This window comes from Miniopterus schreibersii, assembly GCF_964146895.1.
Source record: "Miniopterus schreibersii genome assembly, chromosome: 6".
Taxonomy (NCBI): Eukaryota; Metazoa; Chordata; class Mammalia; order Chiroptera; family Miniopteridae; genus Miniopterus; species Miniopterus schreibersii.
Genome location: NC_138107.1, coordinates 49,123,902 through 49,147,760, shown reverse-complemented (window position 1 = coordinate 49,147,760; position 23,859 = coordinate 49,123,902). Strand labels below are relative to the sequence as shown.

The window sequence follows — 23,859 nt, the reverse complement described above, 5'->3', positions numbered from 1 at the left end:
GGCAAAGGAATATTGTCTCCTGGGATGTATGGGCCAGAGAGAAGAGGTATGGCTCTGGGTTGATTAGTTTGCATATCAAAGGCATGCTTTAGGCTAGGCTTTTTTTTTTTTTTAATGTTTTTATTGACTTCAGAGAGAGGAAGGGAAAGGGAGAGATAGAAACATCAATGATGAGAGTCATTAATCAGCTGCCTCCTTGCACACCCCCTACTGGGGATCAAGCCTGAAACCTGGGCATATGCCTGGACCAGAACCATGATCTCCTGGTTCATGGGTTGATGCTCAACCACTAAGCTATGCCGGCTGGGCCAGGCTAGGCCATTTGTAATCTCTAAGAATTGGCTATCCCTAGAAGGGGCAGTCGCTCTCCAGCCAGAAAGGTTTTTTAAAGATGTCAAAACATAATATACAGAAAATTTTAAATATGATTAATACAGCCTAGGGTAAGAAAAGGGTACATAAGATTCCTGCGTTTTTTGAATACAATGCCCTGGGGTCTAACCTCTGGATAGCATACTTTCTTCTCTTCAGCTACAAAAAATGACTTCATTAGTTTGAGTGGAGGGGTGATGAAATCAAATGGAAAAGTCAGAAAGGTCAGAGAAGTGGAATCTAATAAGGGATTCCGGAGTTCTTAGCCAGACTTACAGTGGGATGTTGAGTTAGATTCATACCATTATCAAGTCTGTAGTAGAGGTTGAGATGGTTTTTCCAAAGGAGTGTTTCCCTATCTAATGGGCTTCTTTGAACTTAGAATTTGAGACTGTAAAGCCTTTCATTTGTTCAACAAATCATATTTTTCATATATGGTCCTTAATGGGGAAGTAGGCCCAGCAGGCATTGTTATTCTTATTTTAAAACAGAGCCTCAGATAAGTAATTTGTCCAAGGCCCCATGGTTAGTTAATGGAAGAGTCCTTGATAGTATCTGGGTCTGACGCTTAGCTTAGCGCTCTGCCCACCATTCCTAAATAGTAATTATATTTCAGCAAGGACATTAAAAAAAAATTTCTTTTTCAATAAGCACTTATTGAGGGATCACTAGTAACTAAGTGCTCAGCACTGTAGGATAGCCTGTGGGAGTGTGATATTTGCTACTTCTTAATATGTTCAATGTTGTCACATAGCTGGTTTGTTCCTCCTTGGAACTACCAGTAAAATGTGAAACTACACATACTCGAGGCACCTATGCACTGTCACTGCATCCTGCTTCACCATACTTAATATGTAGACCTGGGCTCATTATTTAACCTTTAAGCCTAAGTTTTTTCATCCATAAAAGCATAATAATAATAATACTTACTTAACAGGCTTGCTAACAAGACTAAATAAAATATGTACATGCAACTATTATTAACATTTCAGGTAGCTAATAGATTTCACACATAAAGATCAAAATTTGATTGCCCAGTAGCTGAGTAAAGATTTCTATAGGCCCTGGACAGGTAGCTCAGTTGGTTAGATTGTCTCCCAGATTCACCAACTTTTCAGGTTCGATCCCTAGGCTGAGTACCTACAAGAATCAACCAATTAATGCATAAATAAGTGGAAAAACAAATTCTCTCTCTCTCTCTCTCAACCCCCTCCTTTCCTCTCTCTCTCTAATGAACAAAAGTATCTAGTAAATGTTATTACTTATCAATCAATTAATTTATTTTCCTTATCAATCAATTAATTTATATTATTTAATATATGAATTTCTGTGGCCTTGATTACTGTGTGTTCAGACCTAAGAGATGGTCCAGGAGTACAGCATAATGGTTAGACAATCATATACTTTACAAAGTGATCCCCCTGGTATTTCCAGTACCTATTGTTACTGGTGAGACGACGAGACCTGGGTTTTTGTCTCCTTGAGGGAAAGATTTCAATCAAGATACAAAGTGTAGGAAAGAAAGCAAAAATTCACTGACCACAGCAAAAATACACTTAGGACAATAAAACAAGGAAGGGCATAGAAGAAGCAACAGGAGAGCCTGGGCTCGGCTCCTTTGGCTCTCTGGGAAGTCAGAGTAAAAGGGGGCCTTGGAGACAGGTTCCGAGGGTTAGCCTGGGACAAGTTGCCACTGCCCCTTGCTCCCCTGGTTGCAAATCTCATGGGGCCCTTAGAGGTCAGGGGGCACGTGTCTGAGGGGGAAAGGGGAAACAGAATTTATTAGAAGCAACCCAAGTAATTGTAAGGTACAGTCAATTGTATGGCACCAGCTGCTCCCGGAGGGAGAACACATTGGGACCTTCATTAAAGGCTGGGTGTTTAGGGGAGGTCTTAGTGATGTATCAATAGAATATTCCTTAGCTCTACACTGCTGTGCCAAAATGAGATTTATTCTCTTAATTTTTCTGTCCTTGGATGTGGTTGGCAAATGGCACTAATTGGATTTCTGATACCAGGCTCCAAGAGTAGGGTGATTTAAGCTATTTACCCTCAGGTTGGGGCAAAGTGCAAACCAACTGCTCTTAAGTGTCCTTGGTTTAGGGAAGATAGAATTTTATTAGGTGGCCACGAGCTGCTGTTTAACTGTCTTAGTTTCCCTATTCTGCTTGTCCTGGAATCTTCCTAGCGTTTACTGCGCTATAACACCGCCTGGCACCACACATAGTTATTACAATACTATTGACTGTATTCCTTTTGCTGTACTTTATACATCCCAGTGACTGTTCTGTAACTACCCATCTGTACTTCTTCATCCCTTCACCTGTTTCACCCAGCCCCCTGCCCCTCCCCTGGCAACTAGACATCTGTTCTCTGTATCTGTGAGTCTGTTTCTATTTTGTTTGTTCCTTTATTTTGTTCTTTAGATTTCACATATAAGTGAAACCACATGGCATTTCGCATTTTGATGTAGTACATGCATTCACATGTAACAGAGTTAAAAACTTTAAATAACATCCTTTCTATTTCTAACAAACCTGATTTATTTTCACTTAGGAAAACGCTTATTATACTGTTTCACCACGCCCTAACTGGTCTCCACTCCCAGCATGAAAAATATTTTCTCATACTACCTCAGAACCCTGGTCGTCTATGAACAACTTCCAATTGTGTCCAATTTGGGGGAAAATAATTAGAAGTTTTACAATAATTGCAACGTCACAATGATAATAGAAATGAGAAATACCGATCAGTTCATCTTATAAAATTAAACTATTGCGTTGTTGGCTGTACGTACATATACTGTATATACATACATATGTACAGTTCTGCAAAACTAGTGGTTCTCTGGCATGAAAAGAAAACGCTTTTGCTCTAAATGTCCTGCTTCGCTCCGAAAGAACTCCATTTAGAGCGTATCCCGCTTGGTGCCAGTGGGCCCTGGCAGGTCCTTGAGGCCAAAATAATTTCTACTTCTCTTCCTAGTTGGAGAAGAAAGAAGCAAAGTCAGAAAACCTTTAAGAGAATAATGCTACCGTGCTGCCTCGGAGGCCTGCAAGCCGTGCAGTGGGATAACGGAGCCCCACGGGCGTCGCCTCGCCAAGCTGCGAACCGTTACTGCCCCCAGAAGACCGAGCCGCAGGAGCTCTAAGCCTGAACGGCCGCGAAGCTCTCGCGAGAGCCTCCCAACAGCCGCGAGCCTTCGCGAGCCCTAGTTCCCATCCACTATCTCAGTGCTTCCACAGGCTGTCTCCTCCCAGCCGGCTTCCTCCCCTAAGGCGGGGCGGGGCGGGCCGGAACTTTTATCCATAGGAACCGCTTTACACGGTAGAGTGTTGCCGGCCGGCGTCAAAAAGAACAGGGTGCCATCCTCTTCCTTTTACCGTCATTGCCGCGGAGCGGAGCCGAGCAGATCAGATCGAGGAGCGCGTTTACCGGGCGGGCTGGGTCTATGGTCGCTCCGCGAGCCGCTCCGCCGGCTGGTGCTTTTTTATCAGGGCAAGCTGTGTTCCATGGCAGGAAACTTTTGGCAGAGCTCCCATTAGTAAGTGACCTTCCGTCTTCTCGCCGGGGCTGACTCTCGGGGGCGGTGATGACGGGGCCTGCGACTCCCCTTGGTTTGGATCCCAGCCCCTGTCCCGAGCGCCGCGGAGTCTCCCGGGAGGCGGTCGCGGCCGGAAGCGGGACGCGTCTTTCTCTGGCGACTCCCCTCTCTTCGCCTTTTGGGTTTCGGGGAGAAAGGTCTGTGAGCGGGAAGGGTGGGGAAAGGGGGTTCAGTCTCCAAGGTAGGAAGGTTCGAGAGTTTAATTTAGGATTCTTGGATAAGCTAGGCACGGAAGGGGGTGGGGTGAGAGGGGATGGCATCGGCATGGGAGGTGTGGCACAGCTCAGAACTGTGACGCTGGCTCTTCTGGACTGTTGTGGTTTACTTTTTGCTTGGGCTCTCGTCAGTGGGTCGGTATCGTAGTCTTTTGTCATTGGCCGCCTGTGTTCAGTGGATTTAATATTATTCCGAGAAGAGGAGGGACTCAGTCTTGTTCCTTCTCACTAACCGCCTCCTGCCACTCCTTTATGTCTACGTAGAGTTTTGTGGGGTTTTTTAATGTTGAGAAGGTGTAGGGCAGGTGCTCTCAAAATTTATCCATTTCGTTAATCTGTGCCTTGTATTTTAAGTGTGTATTTATCAGTGACGTTGCCGGTTTCTTTAACCCTTTTCATGAATAAATTTTTGCTTCTGTCAGTGGCCGTGGAAGAACTAGAGTAATTTTAAAAAACATTTTTTCCCTAAATATATTTGTTTAAGCAGTCAGGAAGGTGAGTGATGGGACTAATTGAACTTTGACTAAACTGTACAATTGGAAGATGAACACAACCTGATAAAGATTATATCTTAGTGTAAATAATTTCGAATGCCAAAAGAGCATTAGTAATTGTAATTTAAATTTTGATTCCGTTAAAAAGATGGGTTCCAGTGTTCATTCTTTTTTTTTTTTTTAGCCCTTTGCAGGAAAAAAGAAATGGGCATGGAAACTTATTTTCAGAAAAGTGTGTTTTCCTCTTACTGTAGAGTGATTGTGTGGAGATGAAATGCTATAGAAGCTTTATTCCTGATATTTTTATTTTACTCTGTTTCACTCACTGAAATATTTGCTTGGGCAAAATTAAAATACAGAAAATTTAGGTAGTGGAGAAGAGGTATTCTGAGAAACTAAATGACGGTCAGAGAATTGACAGGTAGCTAGCTAGCTGTTTGTCAGAATTTATAGACGTTTTTCAACTTTAAAAAAAAGATCATGCTCCCCTTTTGATGAGCATTATGTCATAATGAGAATGCTTGTCAAAACAGGGCCAGGATATGTTTTATAAAAACAATTTTTTTTTTCACTTTTAAAATATAGAACTATTATAACATTAAATGTTCTTTTTTGAAACTGTCCATGCCTCCCAATTCAAATAGTCCTGGTGGAAGGGGGACTCTTTGTCTTACTCTGATTCCTTGAGAATCATGGAGTTCCTGATCTGCAAAAGGTAACAAGTATGAAAGACAAGACAATTCTGAAAAAACACACAAAATAATTATGAAAGCCATTGTTTTTAGGTGATTTTGGTGAAAAGAAAATTGACATGAAATATACTGTATTTCATGGCTTTAAGATGCACATTTCAACATTTCAGCATGGCTTTTTTTTCTTCTTAGTAGCAAATAAAATAATGGTGAATCTTAAAATCAATGTCATCTTAAATTTGATGCAATGCAGTATTTATAAGTCTTCTTAGTTTATACTGCACACTATGTATTGTGAGGAAAAACTTTTAAATATTTGTGAAACTTATTTTTTAAAAAACAAAGTGACTGTAGAGATGAAATTAATGATAATTCTGGAGCAGAGAGACAGTATTTTCCAGAAAGTTGTATTAGAGTAACACATTCTTTGACCATGATGCAGTCACACTAGAAGGAAACTAAATACTGGCTGATAGACTGAATTAATGAACAGTTAACGAAATTAAAAGTATAAAACCAGCCTGGTTGGTGTTGCTTAGCGGTTGAACATGGACCTGTGACCCAGGAGATTGAGGTTCAGGATTCCCTGTCAGGTCACATACCTGGGTTGTGGGCTAGATCCGGGCTAGATCCTCAGTAGGGGGTGTGCAGGAGGCAGCTAGTTAGTGATGCTCATCATAGATGTTTCTCTCTCTCTCCCTCTCCCTTCTCTCTGAAATCAATAAAGACATATTTTCTTTAAAAGGATAATAATTGTAATAGAATAGCCAGAAATTTTCTGAAGAATAGTAGCAAGGAGGTGTATTTTCCATACCAGATTTTAATTATTTAATTTTATGTTTTAAAATAGTATGGCATAGGGGGAAAAAATTAAAAATAGGAAGTTATGAAGATCCAAACACAATGATAAAATTATAGATTAGGAAATACTTTGGTGACATTTGGATAACCATTTGACAAACATTTAACTTGATCTCTATACCCTATACCAAAATAAATTCTGGATGAATCACAAATTGAAAGAAAAAACCTTAAGGGTATTAGAAAATATGAGAACTGTAAATATATATATTATCATTTTGTGTCAGGGAAGGCCTTACTTTGGCATAAAGTCAAAGTAAAATATGGCTAGATTTCATATATGATTCTGATTTCTTTATTACAAATAAATATTGAGAGATCGTGCTAAATGTGGGAAATGTTTGCAGCATATTTGACAGACAAGTGATTTATTATCCATAATCAAACTTTAGGTCAGAAGAATCTCTTTAAAAAGATGACTATCATTAGAAAAATGGTCATATTAGAATTATAATTTACAAAAGAGGAACTCTGACTAATAAAGACATGGAAAATGTTTAACCTCAGATGTACACTTAAAAAACACCCAAGTAAAAAGATACGAATTTGTCTTTAAGTTGTAAAGTATTTAAAAGATTGGCAGTAACCCATAGGGTTAAATACTTTAAGACATATTCACGTACTGCTAATAGGAATGGAAATTGGTGTGACTTTTATGGAACGTAAACTGACAATTTATATCAGTTTCGAGCAAAACTGACCCAGCAATTCTGCTTCTAGGAAATTATCTCAAGTGTGTTATATTAACTAAATATATAAGGATGAATTACAGAGATATTCATTAAAGTATTACTTGTAATGGGTGGGGAAAAAAATAACTTATGTGCCTATCAGTAGGAATTAACTAAATAAATAATGGTTCAATCTATAATGCTGTGCAGCGATTTAAAGGAATGCTGAATAATAAATTCACTGACATAAAAAGACTTCCAATACATACCGAGTGACAAAAGCTGGTTGCAGAATAGTTTTTTTGGGGGGGGGGGGGTCATGTCAATTTCATATTTCTGATTTAAAATAGTAGACTAGGCAAGAGGAAGGAGGCTATCAGTGAATAAATTCCAAAGCAACTTTTAACATATTTGGAATTGTGAGGTAGGGAAACGAAATACTGTAGGTAGTCGTGAACAACTGAGAAAAGATACACTTCATCAAATCCAAGGCACCGTCAATTGGTGCCAAATAATTTCACCATTATTTTATGTATCACTAGGGAAAAATAAATGTGGGGCCAATTAAAAGTCTAAGGTATCGCTGATTGTAAGATGAGTCTTAATGTCAGAATCTTAGCATCAATAAAATACAGTAAAGCTAGTGACAGAGACTGAGAAGGAGAGAAAAGAAGAATTTTTTTCAGGTCATATTTACATTTATTAGTGAAATAATTCTCTGTGTTGGGAGTTTTAAGAAATGTGGAAGATACTGTTTTTCAGGGTTATGTGTACTTTGTTTTTCTCAGAATGTTAATAACTTGTTGAATCTTAGAATGTTTTCTATGACTTTGTTAGTTGATTTTCTATAGCATGTTTAACTTCTGTGCTTCTTCTAGTTTGCAATGGATTTTGGATAAACAAGATCTGTTGAAGGAACGCCAAAAGGACTTAAAGTTTCTCTCAGAAGAAGAATATTGGAAATTACAAATATTTTTTACAAATGGTAAACTTTTTTTAGTTGGTTGAAATGGTACAGTTAATTACCTTGGAATTAAAATATTTTTTATGTAGTAATTTGTGATGACCTGTTTTAGTCCCTACTTTACATTTTTATTTATACATGTAACCTTTTTACAACTCATACTCATTTATCTTTCTTTTTAAGTGATCTAAATAAAGTCGTTTTTGAATCTTAATATCGGAGACATTTAAGACAGTTTCAAAGTATTCATTAATCTTTCTAAGTCTTTATCTTGCGTTATTAAACTCAATTTAAGATTGGCTAAAGCAGATTACTTTGAAGATAAATGATTCTTTGGATTGACATCCTATATTGGGCGTTCCTATCTTACAAGTTTGCTTTGGAGGGAAGGGGATTTAGAGGCAGAAGATTCTTGTTCTGCTCTATGATGGCTTTTTCACATGATCTTTCAAACTTTCAGTTTACTCTTCTGCACACCTACCTCTCTGTTGTTTTGAGGATTCATTATGGATTTTTAAATAAACTTTATAAATCAGTAGTTATAGTGAGTTTGATCGGTGTTTAATATTTTCTTTTTATATTCTAAAGATAATATGAAAGGCATTGAAATTCTTAGAGGGTAAAGAAGAAATACCTATCATTCAACCTCTTTAATACAAGAATAGTGTTTGTTGTGGGGCAGTTTTGATTCTTTGAGTTGTTTATACATACTTATGTATTTTTTAACAAATTTGTAAATTCTAGTATTAGCACTGTGATCCAAGTAGAGCTTTATAGCATGTGTAGGTTTTTCTCTGTGTTAAAAATGAATATAGTTATGATTTTACCACATGGATATCAGAAAATACATTTAAAACTTTTTCTTTTTAGTTATCCAAGCATTAGGTGAACATCTTAAATTAAGACAACAAGTTATTGCCACTGCTACAGTCTATTTCAAGAGATTCTATGCCAGGTAGGACTTTTATTTTGGGAATGTTAACGCTTATTTGAAAGTCTTATGTAATTTTGATGAACCTTAGTATAGATAAATCATGTGTTTGCCGTAGAATTATCTTGATTTTTTTCAAGTGTTTTTTCAACATTTAACTTCGTTGTACTATTTTTTAGGTATTCTCTGAAAAGTATAGATCCTGTATTAATGGCTCCTACATGTGTGTTTTTGGCATCCAAAGTAGAGGTATGAAATAATTTTCTGATTTTCATCAAGTATAGTCAATGTGTATTGGCTAATCTGCCCTAGTTTTCATATTAACTATGTAAAAATAATAACATATGGTGATTTATACAAAATATTGACATTTGTACAAAATCAAAGAAATATATTCTTTATTTTATATATTCATTTAACAAACCCTTATATAGTACTTACTGTGTACCAAGTGCTGTTTTAAATCCTTTTACAACTATAACGGACGTAATTTTCATAGCAAAGAGATATATAGATACATAAATGAGGAAAGTGAGCCACAGAGAGGTTAAGAAATTTGCCTAAGATCACGGAGCTGGTAAGCAGCAAAGCCAGTATTTGAACCCTGGGAGTCTCACTTTTAATCCATGCACTTAACTGCTTTGCTGTACAGTCTCTAAGACATTTATTGTTTGGCACTAAGTAGTATTCCCTGAGTGCCACAGCTTCTTACTATAACTGGACAGAATGCCTCCTTCTCCATTTGCTTCCTACTGTATTCCCTCCTTGCCTCCCGTTGATTGGCTTCCTACCAAGCTAGAGGGAAGGCAAGGATTGGGGGTGGCTCTAGCTATGTAAATTCTAATGAATAATTTCTGCAGTGGGGGTAGAGAAATTAGGTGAGGGAGAGAGAAGAGAGATGGGAATTTGCAGCTGAAACCAAATCTCTGCCCACCTTATTTATCTTTTCAATATTTTGAGAGAGCTCAGGTAAAATCCAGACAATAGTAGCATTGATAGCAGATATTGACTAGTTTACATAATAATCCATGCAATCTTTAGCATTATGAAACTTTTGTGTTATGTTTCTATTTTTAGTTTATGTCTTTAGAATTGTAGTTATATTCTTAGATATTGAATATAATTTTAACCAAGTAAGTTTACATTCCTTTTGATACTCATTTTAATTTTGTTTTAGCCATTATCTAAGAGTATTGATAACATCTTTCCTACCTTTACCTAAAATAATGAGAGTTGATTCTTAGAAATTATATTAAGACAAGTTTTCTAGAGGTTTAAGGTTTTCTAATTGTAAGTAGTTTAAGGAGGCAGAACCAGCTTTGTTGTTGTTAAGTTCTTTAATGAAAAACAAAATGTTTATAAAAGGTCTGTAGTATGGGGTGGTTTATCCAAGTATTACCATGTAATTTTATGTATTCGAAGCACAACCAGTGTGGGAACTTAGACAAAATTTTTATAAACTTCTCTTATAGGTTAACTTGGGGATTTTAATTTGTCTTGTTTCTTTATATTTTTTGTTATATGATTTTCTAAGTAGAACCCTGTTTTATAATTTATTTAAGAATTTTGAATAAAAATTATTCCTAGAAAAAATATATCCTCATATTTGGTTTTAGCATTATTATTATTTTTTAATCTCTAACTGTGACCAAATCTTTTTGTGTTTTGCCCAGTTGTGTGGGAATTGTATGGAGATGGTACTTAAGATGTCTCAGGTGTTTACTTTTTAGTCTTAGTTATTATAGTTTGAGATTTAAATGTGAATATAGATATATACACACACATGCATGCCCTTGCACGCCCCCCTTCCCCAAGGTTAAGGATGTAGGTTGAAGGTATTTGAATAGACTGGATTTAGTTCAGTTTCTTTGTAGGATAAGGAACCAATTCTTAATTTTTATGTCTTAAAGTGAAGTTAAAGCTTTAGTAATCTTACTAGGTTAATCAAATTAAATGAGGCAGTATATATAAGGTGGAACACCTTATAAATTTTAGTTATTTTTACAATGGTGGCATATTAAGTTGAAAGAGAAAATGGGAACTGACATTGGAAATCTTATACTATATTGTTCTTCTGTTTCTGTTCCATAAAGAATTATTGTTTGTGTGGTCTTTTGAGTTCTTTTTGTGACATTAAAGTTTATCTTCTTCACAGATTCAACTGTTTTATTATTAAATGGCATAAAATACCTGTTAGTCCAGGACCAATTGAATAGGAAGCATACTTAATATTCTTCCAATTAAGTGTAGAATCTAAAATATCTCCTTGGAAACTAATTTGAGTGCAGAAAACTATCGTGTCCTTGTAAAGCTTGGTTTCTAATCTGGTACCTTTCAGATTAAAATTATTAAATTAAAATTATTTAAACACTTGTCTTAAATTGTAGCAATTTTAAGGAAAGGTAATACATTTAGAGATTTAAGTACATCAAACCTCAAGTAGGTAGAAGATGAACAGACTAAATAAACATGGGGGGAACACAGGAAATACCCTGTTTTGAATAGATATCAGATACCCTTAGGTTCACTGGGTTTCTATGTACCTCATCTTGTCCACTTTTCTTTCTCTAGGAATTTGGAGTTGTCTCAAATACAAGACTGATTTCTGCTGCTACTTCTGTATGTAAGTGCAAAAAGTATATCCTGCTTTAAAGATGTAATTCTAAGGAAAGCTCCATAGGACATAGATGTTTTTCAGCTTATAAGACCTCTAATGGATTAGTCGGGTTTATTAAATCTCCTGAGGTCAACTTTATGCTAGTGTATTTGACTAAAAATAAATTTAAGCCCGGCTGGAGTGGCTCAGTTGGTTGAGCATTGTCCCATGCTCTGAAAGGTTGCAGGTTCAATTCCCTATCAGAGCACGTACCTGGGTTGTGGGTTTGATCCCCAGTAGGGGAGCGTGTATGGAAGGCAACCAGTCGATGTTTCTCTCTCTGTCTCTCCATCTCTATCTCCCTTTCCCTTCCCCCTCTCTAAAGACAATAAAATCATTTAAAAAATAGCAAACAACAACAAAAACCCTGCAAACTAGTGAATGCTGTCACTACAGGGTGCTGTGAGAAAGAAAAGCTAATAGGTTTAAGAAGTATTCTAGGTGAGCACTAGTAAAGGCGTAAAGTGATGTTTTGGCAGCCAGCCAGGAGAAGCAGCAAGCTAGATTTGAATGATAGAGTCAGCAGGACTTTGAAAAGAAAGGACTGAGGAGAGTCAAAAACAATTTTTGAGGTTTCATGCCTGGGCATGGAGGAGATGAAGGTGGTACCAGGAGAGGAGAAGAAGTGGGTTCTGAAAAGAATTTAATCTTAGACATTCTAGTTGTAAATGTATCAGTAGAATATCCTCTTAGAAATGTGAAGCCAGTAATAGAAATTTGGGACTTCATAAATTTTAAGAAAGAGAGCTGCATAGTGTTTTGTGCTGTATAAAAGATGTGTTCCAAAGAATAAAACCAGACGTTTGAGTTTGTGACCTTCGAGAGAGAACATGATGTCAGAGCACATACCTGGGTTGTATGAAACAACCTCAGTGAATGGGGTAAGGTGAGGGGGAAGGTGCTGACCTAAGTAACTTTGGAAATGAGTATAGTCTGTGAGACTAAAAGCAAAAAGAAGTGTACATAAGCACTGTAACTTATACAGTGGTACAAGTTAACAGTTCTGATACTGCTACAAATGTATGGTGAAATTGAACAATTCCACTAAATGGATGTGGTAAATAGATGGCAGATGTAAAGAGCCAGGCTTCTCTCTGCTGGAATAGGAATTTACAGATAAGTGAGGAGAGAAGACCAGAATGATCAATGTGATAATCAGTTAGGGTATGAACTCATATTTGCCTTAACATAGATACACATAAGTATGTATAGATACATGGATTTTTCTGTGGTGAATGAGTGTTTGTGTTTGAGTGAGTGTGTAGGCACGCTTTGTCAGTTAAGAGGGTCTATAAGCACTGACATCCTAGAAGCAGTGGGCTCACCTAGTGCCCCGATCTTTGTATTTAATACCATTCTCCAATAAAAGGAACTAGATAGAGCTCCTTGGAGAGATGGCTGATTCTATGACTGGGGCAGGAAAAATACAAGATGGAGCATCTTATAATACCAGTAAGTAAGGAAGTACTCAAAACCAATACCAGAAGCCTACCTGTACAAATGGAAGGGATCACAGAACAGATTCTCTAGAACCTGTCAATAGTCACTTGATTGAATGAAATGATGTATCATGACTTGAATACAATTATGTCAAATAGTACTTAAATGTATGTACTCATTTCATTTTGAGGAAAAGGAGGATTGATAATAGTTTTCTCATTTTACTTAGTGACTAAGAAGAATAGCAGCTATGTGTGTATGTGTTTATGTGTGGTATGAAAAAAGTCCTAGAGACCTTTGCACATTTATTCCTGCTTTTATTAAAATTTATCTTTTGTTAAAGAAATACCTATTTATTTATTTATTTTAAATATTTTTATTGATTTTAGAGAGAAGGGAAGGGAGAGGGATAGAGAGAGAGAAACATTGATGAGCGAGAAACATCGATCAGCTGCCTCCTGCTTGCCCCTTACTGGGGATCAAGCCCAAAACCCGGGCTTGTGCCCTGACTGGGAATCGAACTGGTGACCTCTTGGTTCATGGGTCGATGCTCAACCACTGAGCACCCCACCTGGGCACAAATACCTATTTTTATAAAAGGTTTAGAAAGTACAGATTAGTAAAAATCCTTAAATCTCATATAAACACTGTTAACATATTTGGGTTGTGTTATCCTTCCAATTTATATATATTTACAAATATACTTATGAACAGGTTCCTTCTAAGCTAAATTACCAAGTGAAAGTTTTGGCTTAAGAATATTGGTTTGGTTATAGCATTGTTATTTTTTTTTATCTTTAACTATGACCAGATCTTTCTGTGTTTTTTGTCCAGTGTGTGGGAAGTGTATAAAAATGGCACTTAAGAAGATACCATTCTAGAGCTGGAAAGATATTAGAGATGATAAGAGCCATTGATTTTTTTTCTTTTCTCTAATCCCTTTATTTTTTTAAGCTGCAGAACCCTTAATATATTAAACATATTATTGAGCCTCTGTAATTGTAGTATAGATGGGGACCTAGGGCTTCCTGCCACTCATTCTCCTCACCTAAAAACAAAAAAAAATCTGGGTCCCTAAGCATCTCCAAGCTCCCTACTAAAAACGATTTAGCCCTACCTCTAATATTCTACACAGTTTTAAAGAAATTTGGGGTTAATTCACTTTCCCAGTTTAAGCTGTTTTTTTGTTTTTTCCAGTAAAAACTAGATTTTCATATGCCTTTCCAAAGGAATTTCCTTATAGGATGAACCATGTAAGTATATTGTATAAAGCAGAACTATTTGTCAAAGTTGCATATAAACTAGCTCCATTTTTATATTAAAATAAACTGAATAGGGCAGTTTCAAATACTACAATATAGCCTTTAATTCTAAATTAAAGCTAAATTGCTTCTATTATTTTAAAAATTACTTCATAGCAGTGGTTATAAATCTTGGGTGCCCATTAAATCACTTTGGGAACCTAATACTGATGTCAGGGCCATTCCAGACCAACTAAATGAGAATTTTCAGGCTTGAGGCCTGGGGTCTGGTATTTCTTAAAAACTCTCAGGTGATACTAGTGTGCACTTGGAGCTACTATAATGGAATAGTGTGAAAATCATATTTGAAATTTTACAGTGTGTTAGAAGATAAATCTCTATTGACATTTTAATAGGCATGTTCTTGTCTATCTTGCAAGGGATTTCTTCATTCTATTTAACTTGTATTTTTTGTTTTCATTTCAGTATTCTTTCCTTTTACTGATTTATAATATAAGAATATAATATAATAAGAATAACATTTAAGATAATTACATTTTTGCATATTGGAAAATCTTAAGTTTATACAGGATATTTTAAATAAAAATAAGTAATAAGGATGCTTATATGAGACTAGCTTTTTTGGGAGATTAAAATGCTTTATAATCATAATTGCATGCATTATGTAGTAAAAATCGACCTTTTTATTGCATATGTTAATTCCAATATAAGTTACTGTTTTCTTGATTTAAAAGAATTTTAGTAAAAATTTGTGATAAATTACTATGCCTATAAATTGTTGTTAGACTAAATTCATCTAATTTTGGTTTCATGTTGACATTTATAATCTTCTTTAAACAGATATTAGAATGTGAATTCTATCTTTTAGAACTAATGGTAAGTATATTTTTTCCCTATGATTAACAGAGTAAAACTTATTTAGTGAAGTTAGAAATTATTTAAAGAAATGATTTGTAGGGAGGTGCATTTTAAAACCATCTAAGTGATACATGATGGTGAAATTGCAGTATCTAGTAGCATCATCACCTGTATCCTCTTGGAAGCCTGTAAAATAATTTGTATATCCTACTTAGGATGGGAATATTTTTCTGTTCTATAGTAACTATAATAAAAGGATCACAAGCAAACCAGTAAGGACATTAAACCACTGTCAGTTATTTGCACAATTTGTGTATGTGTGTGGTGTTATTTAAAGATAGATTATGTCTTTGGCAGAATTCTGCTCCTCCAGTTGGGAATTACGGATTTATAGGCTAATAAGAGGTTTCAGTGTGTTGCAGATGTGACACTTTGAGTCTCTAAGGGAATGGATGCTGACTGACTGCCAACCGATTTACCAAGGTATATTCCAGAGAGAGCACTGCCTTCACTATTATAGTAGAGTTTAGGGCTGCCATACTGCTTTCTTAAGAAAATAAGAGGGAAGCAAGCATGAGTTAGAGAAATACATTTGAAATACATAATTACAAATCAATTGGGTAATAATAAGGTTTTTGTGTTGTAATAAATCTGTTTTTATACATACACATTTTTTAAACTGTTTCTAGGATTGTTGCTTGATAGTGTATCATCCTTATAGACCTTTGCTCCAGTATGTGCAGGACATGGGCCAAGAAGACATGTTGCTTCCCCTTGCATGGTAATTAGAACAGAAGTTATTCATAGTGTAACATGTTATTAGCTAGGAAGATTGACAACTAAATATTAAGTTTAGTATTTTTAAAGTAAAGTAGTGCCCCAAGATATTTTATGTTGAAGAAAATATCTACTTACTGAATTTCAGTAATTATATTGGTACAAATGATAAAGATCTAAATGATCTATTTGATGAATATTTCCATTAAAATTTGATTATTATGAAAAACAGACTTTACATAAAAAGCCAATTTATCTTTAAAATGATCAGAATATGTTTTGATGGTATTCAAATCACCATCAAATCATATTAACTCATTGTATGAATTCTGGTTTCCTATCTGATTTTCTAATTTTTGAAAAATTAGAAAAAATCTGTTTAAAATGTATTGTGACGTTTTAAAGTTTAAAATATATTTAGCTATAATTTTATTCATTAAAATATGATTATTTATTGAATCATTCATGTATCCATCTTTCCCCCTTGATGTTTTCACCTTTATATCTGTGCTTCAGTAATATAATCGAGAAATAATGTGTACAAGATGGGAAATACAGCCCTCTCTGGAGGGAAATGTGCCATCGTAGGACGTAGTTCTGCTCCCAGTAATGATGTGACTTGCATTCCTGTAGGAGGATAGTGAATGATACCTACAGGACGGATCTTTGCCTACTGTATCCTCCTTTCATGATAGCTTTAGGTATGTAAGTGTGCTTTACCTTTGTTAGCTAACTTGTGCATCTGTTTAGGCCATCCTAAAAGAAATTTTACCCTATTGTACTTTATGTTTTTATGTTTCATGAAGTAATAGACTAATCCTTGCATGTGAGCTTTCAATAGTACGAACTGCAACTATCACAAATCGGGATTATTGTACCCCTATCTCCCTTGTTTTGTTTTGTTTGTTTGTTTGTTTTAATCATTCCAGTGTTTGGTTAGGGGAGAAAGTTCAGAATAAAGTCCTGAGAGGTTGCTAAAAAGAGCCTCTCTGGTCCTTAATGCCGTTTTGGAGGGAGAAGTTAGCTAGTATTCTATTATCTGTGAAAGTCAGTACTGTAATGGGTTAGAACACAGTCTTTGGAGTCAGATGATCCTAGGTTTAAACTTTGCTTCCCTTATAATTGTGGGGAAATTATCTAACTTTTCTGAGTTTGTTTCCTAAATTGTAAAATGTGGGAGATACTAACAATTCCAGAGTTGTTGCAAGAATTAAATGAGATACCTTTAGAGCACCAGATAGTGTTTGCGAGATATTAGGTACTTACTTCTTTTTGTTCCCATTCTTTTTACTATTGATATCCATGATTCTATCCTCTTGATTCCCCACCCCACCCCCCATTCTTTACCAGTGAGACACTGTTTTCTCTTTTTTCAATTATTCCTTAAATGTTAATATTTCTTATCTTTCTTACATCAGGGGTGGCACATAGGTTATACTTATATTTTTGTAGTACTGGAGGCTCCCTGAAAGCACTGTATTTGGAAGGATTCTAAAGTGTCATCCTGGTTCAGTGGGAAGGAATGGAAGGATCTGCATGGATAGGAAGGAGGGAATAGCAGGCTACATCTTTGCCATTTTTCCTGTCTTTGTTCTTCCTGGTAGTCTCACTGAGGTCTGTGGCTTCTATTTCTTAGGTTCTGAAACATTTAAATTTCTTTATTTAACCAAGATCTTACTCCTGACTGGTTCTTGATATCCTTCTGCCTTATAGATAGCTTCACTTTGCATCTCACTGGCACCTCAAGCTCATGAACAAGACTGAACTCCCTACTTTGCCCCCAGATATGCTCCTTTGAATGCCTTTGCTAGCTTGGTGGATAGCACTAGTTAGTTACTTTAGTGGGAAAAGCAGCAGTTAGACTCTTTCATCTCCCTCAGTACCTCCATCTAATTGGTAACCAATACCTATTGTTGAATACGGTAAAACCTCGATATAACAGACTAATTCTGTTGAGGGGAGTGTCTGTTAGAGCTGAAAGTCCATTATATAATAAAGTAGGTTTTCCAAATACGTTTGTTTAAAACTTGACAAATTAGTTTACCTGTTTTTACTTATGTAGACGTTTGTGTAATTAAAATTATGTATGAAAAGTTTAATTTCACAGAAAAGTTTTCTATATGTATTATTGTAATTTTAAATTTATACTAAATAGGTTTAGTAAATGCATGTATTCACCAGTCACAAGTAAACAAATGCCCATAGCTGGGATTTGGCTTAGTGCACATCTGAATGTCGCATTAAAACTGTTGCAGAAAGTCACCACGTGACAACAGAACCAGTGACCGTGTGCAATGTGGTTTGATCACATGCTAATCATTCACCAAACATTGTTTACTAGGGGTGACTCTTGGATTTAAATATGTAGACTATAGTTGTAGATATGTAATATTTATGTCGGCAAAATTACTACAGCGCTTTTCCCAACATATAGCCCATTTGCTAAAATTTGTTAAAAATAACAGTGAATTAATAACAAAAAAATAACCTGTTGATTTAATTATAAGCAAATCTTGATTAAAAGCATTTTCAAATTAATGGGGTGTTAATTTTCATATATGACATATGGACCAGAAATTTTGTCCATTAAATCTGAAGTTCATTAAATCAAGGATTTACTGTATTGGTAACCAATACCTTTCTTTATTAAACTCATAGCCATCATCTCATTTCTGTTCAGGTTCTCACAGTAGTCTACTTCCTGACCGGTTGGCCTCCAGCATCCCTGTTCCCAGTGCGCGAATCTATCCTCCACACTAGAGCTAGGCTAATGGTTCTCAACCAGGGATAATTTTGTTACTTGGGATGTTTCGCATGGTTTTGGTTTTCACTGCTGCAGTGGGGTGCACTGGTATCTAGTGGATAGAAGCCAGGATGCTGCTAAGTACCTTATAATGCACAAGCAGTGTCAAAGAATTGTCCAACCCACAATGTCAACAATGCCAAGGTAGAGAAACTCTGATGCAGGATTTGTGCCTCAAAACTTTTAAGTGCTTCTCCCAATTTTTGGATAAAATCTACAGCTTCTTTTTACCATTTGTATGCATGTCATCCTCTGCTCCCACTCTCTCCTTTTTTTAAGACTTGGCTCAGATTTCACCTTTTTAGCAACACTGTCCCCCCACTAAAACTCCCTACATCATCTCATGCTGGGTTTAATGTACTCTACCTATACCCTTATCCTAGTGTTTTCCACTGTGTTTTAATTATGTGTTATTATAATTTCAGTCTTTTAGCCTTTCAATCCCTTCTAGATATAAGTCCTACTTTATAGCTCCATTTGACTTGAGGGAACCACTGTATCAGTTTACATTTGAGTCACTGTTTGCCTAGAATGTCATCCTTAGCAAAGTCATATGTGTAACCACATCAGGGAATATAACTCTTAACAAGCTAGGATGGGATCAGAGTAGCCAGCTGCTTAGTAGGAATATATTGGGCAAAATTATGATGTAGCTTGTCTGAGCATTTTTACTATCGTTGTTAGTTGTATATAATGAACATAATTATATACATTGCTTTATGTATTTTTCTAAGCTCTATTTTATTACAACACTCAATTCTGTACTAATGCGCCCAGTTTTCACCTAATGTGATATACTAATAACTTTAAAAAGCAGCCCTGGATGGGTGGCTCAGTTAGTTGGAGCATCCTCCTATACGAGGTTTGATTTCTGGTCAGGGCACATACCTAGGTTGCAGGTCCAATCCCCAGTTGGGGCTGGTATGGGAGGCAACCTACCGATGTTTCTCTCACACATCGATATCTCTCCCTCCCTCCCTCCTTCCCTCTCTTTCTTCCTCTCTCTAAAACCAATAAGCATATCTTAGCATGAGGATTAAAAACAGTCAACAAGCACTATTTTTAGTTGAAATATCAAAACATAGTCAATACAGTTGAAATTTATCAGTGTATTGCTTGGCTGGGGTTATTTATTTATTTATTTATTTATGTGTTTGTTTATTTTTATCCTCACCCGAGGACATGTTTATTGATTTTCGAGGGTGGGGGAGGAAGGAAACATCGATGTGAAAGAGAAATATCCATCAGACCACGGATTGAACCCACAACCTAGGTATGCACCCTCACCAGGAACCAAACCCCCCACCTTTTGGTGTGCAGGACGACACTCCAACCACCCGAGCCACCTGGCCAGGGAATTTTATTTCTGTTTTTGTTTTTTTCATCACACTGACATCTGGTTATATTACACACTACTTTGCATCACTGTTCAGGGATTATTTCCCTGCTCTAATTTCCTCATTGAATTTTTCCCCTCTCCAACATGCCCTGACTCTCAAGGCAGCTGCACCATGCCTAGCATCCTCAGGTGAGGATGTCAAGAACCTTAATGTAGTCTAGTAATGTTTTCTGTCTGCATCAGATTAAATTGATGGAATGGTCAGTGGTAACTATTATATGACCCTATGCAATTTTTAAAAAAAGTATTGGGAAATATACATGAAAAATTTAAGTGAAAATTTTATCTTTAGTTCTGAGTCCACACATTACATATTTGTAGTTAAACATGGGCCTTTGTCTCTTATTTTCTTTCCAGCTTGCCTACATGTAGCCTGTGTTGTACAGCAGAAAGATGCCAGACAGTGGTTTGCTGAGCTTTCTGTGGATATGGAGAAGGTATTCTTTAAATTCCCTTAGTGGAATATAGACTTGAACATTTAAAAGTTAATGTCATATTTACTTATCATGAGCCTAAAATCTTACAATGTCTACCAGGAAAACTTTTATCTTTTCTGCTGAGATGTTGATAGCATTAAAATTAATCCAATGTGTTAGGTCTACTCAGATGAGGAAGAAAGGGCTAATTTGGAAACTGGATATGACAGATTTGTAGCTGCCAGTTTTTTAGCACCTTACCTCGTTTACAGTAGTTAACAGAATCAAAATGTCTTTTGTGCACTACCACCCAATAAATTGTTTGGAGCAATTGGCACACTGTATAGTGGTAAACTTCATGACTGAGACCTCTGTTCCCAGTACCTCACTGTTTTGTTTTGGTTTAGACATCAGCAGATAGAAGGAAACCAGCTGCAGAGAGATGGACAGGGCATACATGTTAGCAGATGAGGGGCTGGAAGGAGCAGCCTGAGTAGCAGTGTGGCACAGATAACTACTTTCACATCTGTCAGGACTGTCTAGCCTGAATTCTTAAGGACAGAGACTCTTTTGACTGTTTCCTAAGGGGTGCCTAGTAAGTGGTGTGTATTCTTTATGTACTCATTGCTGCCTGATATTACCACTGAGAGCATTTCAAATATTTTCTTCTAGATTTTGGAAATAATCAGGGTTATTTTAAAACTATATGAACAGTGGAAGAATTTTGATGAGAGAAAAGAGATGGCAACTATTCTTAGTAAGATGCCAAAACCCAAACCTCCTCCAAACAGGTACTTTGTAAACTTTAATTATAGATTCCATTTAATTACATATTTCATACTCATTATTGCATTTTTCATAGATTACATTGTTTTTTCCCTTAAAATTTCTTATTTCTGACTTGATAGATTGAGAATGTCTCATTTAAAAATTTTAATTGGATCATCTGTTTAGTAAATTTTCCTAATGCAATGGCAGGTCTATTACAGGTATCCCTCAACATATGGCTATATACTATACATAAATTTAAACAGGACAGAATTAGGCCAGTTTATCGGAAATTCAGAGATAAAGAATTCTGTAGTATTCCCACGTCAGTTTGATTCTGTGCCATCTTCTACCCCCCCCCCCACACTACTGGCTATTAGCCTGTTTTATAAATTAGATTATTGATCTGATATTGTAAAGATAAAGAATTTTGGCTTCTGAGTCACCCAAATGGCACCCAGTAACATAATTTTGCTAAATATGAATCACTTGTGCTAAGGGGGTTTTTGATGTTATTTTTAAAAGGGTCTGTTCATTTAGTTTAGTGGTTCTTAGCTTTCACTGTACATCATATCATTTGGGGTAAGGAAAAAAGGTCAGAAGGGAAGTAAAGAAATATTGCCCATTTTAATTAACTTTTACTTAAGTTATAAAACACTGAGATAGATTTGTAGATGTGATAAATTACTGTCACTGTTGGGAAAAAATACTTATACAAGGAGCTGTTTTAAGGCAGTCATTCAAACAGCTACCTTTGGATGCATTTTTTGCAGAAATTCCCTGAGTGATTCTCCAGTAGTGGCAGGGCCTGAAGCTGCAAGATGATGATGGACGAGATAAGGCAATAATCCTATTGCCACAGATACTGGTATTTTCAGTTTTAGTTGTTTTTATTTTGAATATTCAGTATTTTCCAGGAAATTACCATATTTCTGATATATAAAGGTTTGCTGTGTTTACATATGATTTTAGTATGCCTTTGGGCAGTATTTTTTTTTGGAAGATACTACTTGATTTTCATAGTTGGTTAGTAGGAATAAGGTTTTATACATAAGATTTAATTTCATAGGAAATTTGTTCAGAGGCTCTAATCTATATGTTGAGTGATACCTGTAATGACAGTAAAATCCCCTACCCTAATTTAAATGTTTTGAGTGTATATGGACACTAACTTCCAGAATGCTTGTTATGTGTGAAAACACTAAGTTACGTAAGAATAAAAATATAAATCCAAATGTTAGTCTTCTGGATTTTAATTTTTCCACATCTGTGTCTTACAGTTGGGAATGTCTTTGTTTTGTAAGTTTGTATCACAGAATAACTAACTTTAAAAATTAGTAGGCTTATCAAGGTGTTGAAAATGAATCTTTTAATTGGTACAAAATCTCTTCTTTCCCCACTTGAACAGTGAAGGAGAGCAGGGTCCAAATGGAAGTCAGAATTCTAGCTACAGCCAATCTTAAAACATTCCGAAGAATTCCGTAGTGGACCAGTTGGAAATAAACCATTGGACAGATTTCAGTAATGTCTTCAATGGAACACAAATGAACATGAATAGCTTGTTTCTGTCAAGCATATTGGGAAGTAATTTTATTTTTGCAAAATAAGTTTTTCCTTACCTAATTTGATTCTAGTAACATAATTGATTAAAGGCTCTTGATTATAAAAGTTTGGAAAGGTTCTAAGGGAACCTACAGACAGACATTTCAAAATTAATAGCTTTTGTTTAGTTTAATTTTTCTTAATTTGGATAATAGTAATTGTAGTTTTCTGTTAAGCCAGGAAACATGAAGCTTAATTTGTTTAAAATTCTCTTTGGTCATTGAAGGACCAAAAAAGGACATAAAAAGTGAAATATATGAGTGTTTTCCCTCTCCTTAAGTTAAAATTTAAAACTGTATTTAAGGAATCAAATCTTACAAAATCCTGGAAGATTTTGGTAATGATGTTGATAATTTCAGGGAAATTAACCAAGTACCTATTGATTTTAAAGTGTATTTTATTCAGTAGTTTTAGTGTCTTGCCATTGAAGATACTAGCCCAGCCTAGCAGAAAAGTGCAATATGTATAGCATACTTTGACATTTTTAAAGTTATATTAATTCTGTAACCATTTTGAAATGCTGGGCAAACTTTTTAAAAAACCTACATGAAATTACTTGCATTTGATTCACAGTTAAATCAGGCATTTAGAAAGCTAATTGCATAAAACATAATATGGTTGAAATTTGGTAACATTTTAATGTTAATTTTTACTCTACTGTGAAAAGTTTTTTATATGACATACACACTCTAGTTTATTTTTGTGTCTTAGTGTGGATTTACAAATTTATTACAGGTATCTTGAGCCAGGAACACAATCAGGTTGCAGGCCAGTTTGATACTGGCTCTTCTTAATTCTCACACGAGCGTAGGACTTAATACTAAATGTTATGTCAGTGGGACTGTGCTGTCTGTGGAACTTAATAAGTTAATCATTTTCTTCAGACTTGAAGGAGAGTGATAAATAAAATTTGGAGTCATAGGATATTGATGTACAATTTAAGGATTAAAAGTTTTTTATAAATCAAATGTGAACAATGAATTATGAAATTAAATGTTGATTTCCTAGTATAAAATTGCAAGAATAAAAGTACGTTCTCCAGCTATATTGGCCAGTGTCTTGAATATTTATCTT

At 35.7% G+C, this 23,859-nt stretch overlaps 1 protein-coding gene across 2 annotated transcripts; it reads left to right on the top strand.

Annotated features, from left to right (window-relative positions):
- Nucleotides 1-3,677: 3,677 nt before the first annotated feature.
- Nucleotides 3,678-23,830, top strand: CCNC (cyclin C). 2 transcript variants are annotated; one of them, XM_081141238.1, is made up of 13 exons: nucleotides 3,763-3,916; nucleotides 7,788-7,894; nucleotides 8,744-8,828; nucleotides 8,984-9,053; nucleotides 11,376-11,427; nucleotides 14,098-14,153; nucleotides 15,003-15,038; nucleotides 15,710-15,801; nucleotides 16,431-16,498; nucleotides 20,357-20,436; nucleotides 21,088-21,206; nucleotides 21,957-22,051; nucleotides 22,592-23,830. In XM_081141238.1, the coding sequence occupies exons 1-12, from the start codon at nucleotides 3,885-3,887 to the stop codon at nucleotides 22,006-22,008; spliced, it is 849 nt and encodes a 282-aa protein (XP_080997364.1). In that variant the 5' UTR covers nucleotides 3,763-3,884; the 3' UTR covers nucleotides 22,009-22,051; nucleotides 22,592-23,830. The 2 variants fall into 2 exon arrangements, with proteins under 2 accessions (XP_080997365.1, XP_080997364.1); XM_081141239.1 differs by lacking the exon at nucleotides 21,957-22,051 and having other exon boundaries at nucleotides 3,678-3,916.
- Nucleotides 23,831-23,859: the final 29 nt, after the last annotated feature.

What these genes read in the sequence shown, in the direction of transcription:
- CCNC (XM_081141239.1), top strand. Translation starts at nt 3,885, where the DNA reads ATGGCAGGAAACTTTTGGCAGAGCTCCCATTA. An exon ending in TTTTGGCAGAGCTCCCATTA is followed by an intron (nt 3,917 to 7,787) that starts GTAAGTGACCTT and finishes TGCTTCTTCTAG; the next exon opens with TTTGCAATGGATTTTGGATA. An exon ending in TCCTTTCATGATAGCTTTAG is followed by an intron (nt 16,499 to 20,356) that starts GTATGTAAGTGT and finishes TTTTCTTTCCAG; the next exon opens with CTTGCCTACATGTAGCCTGT.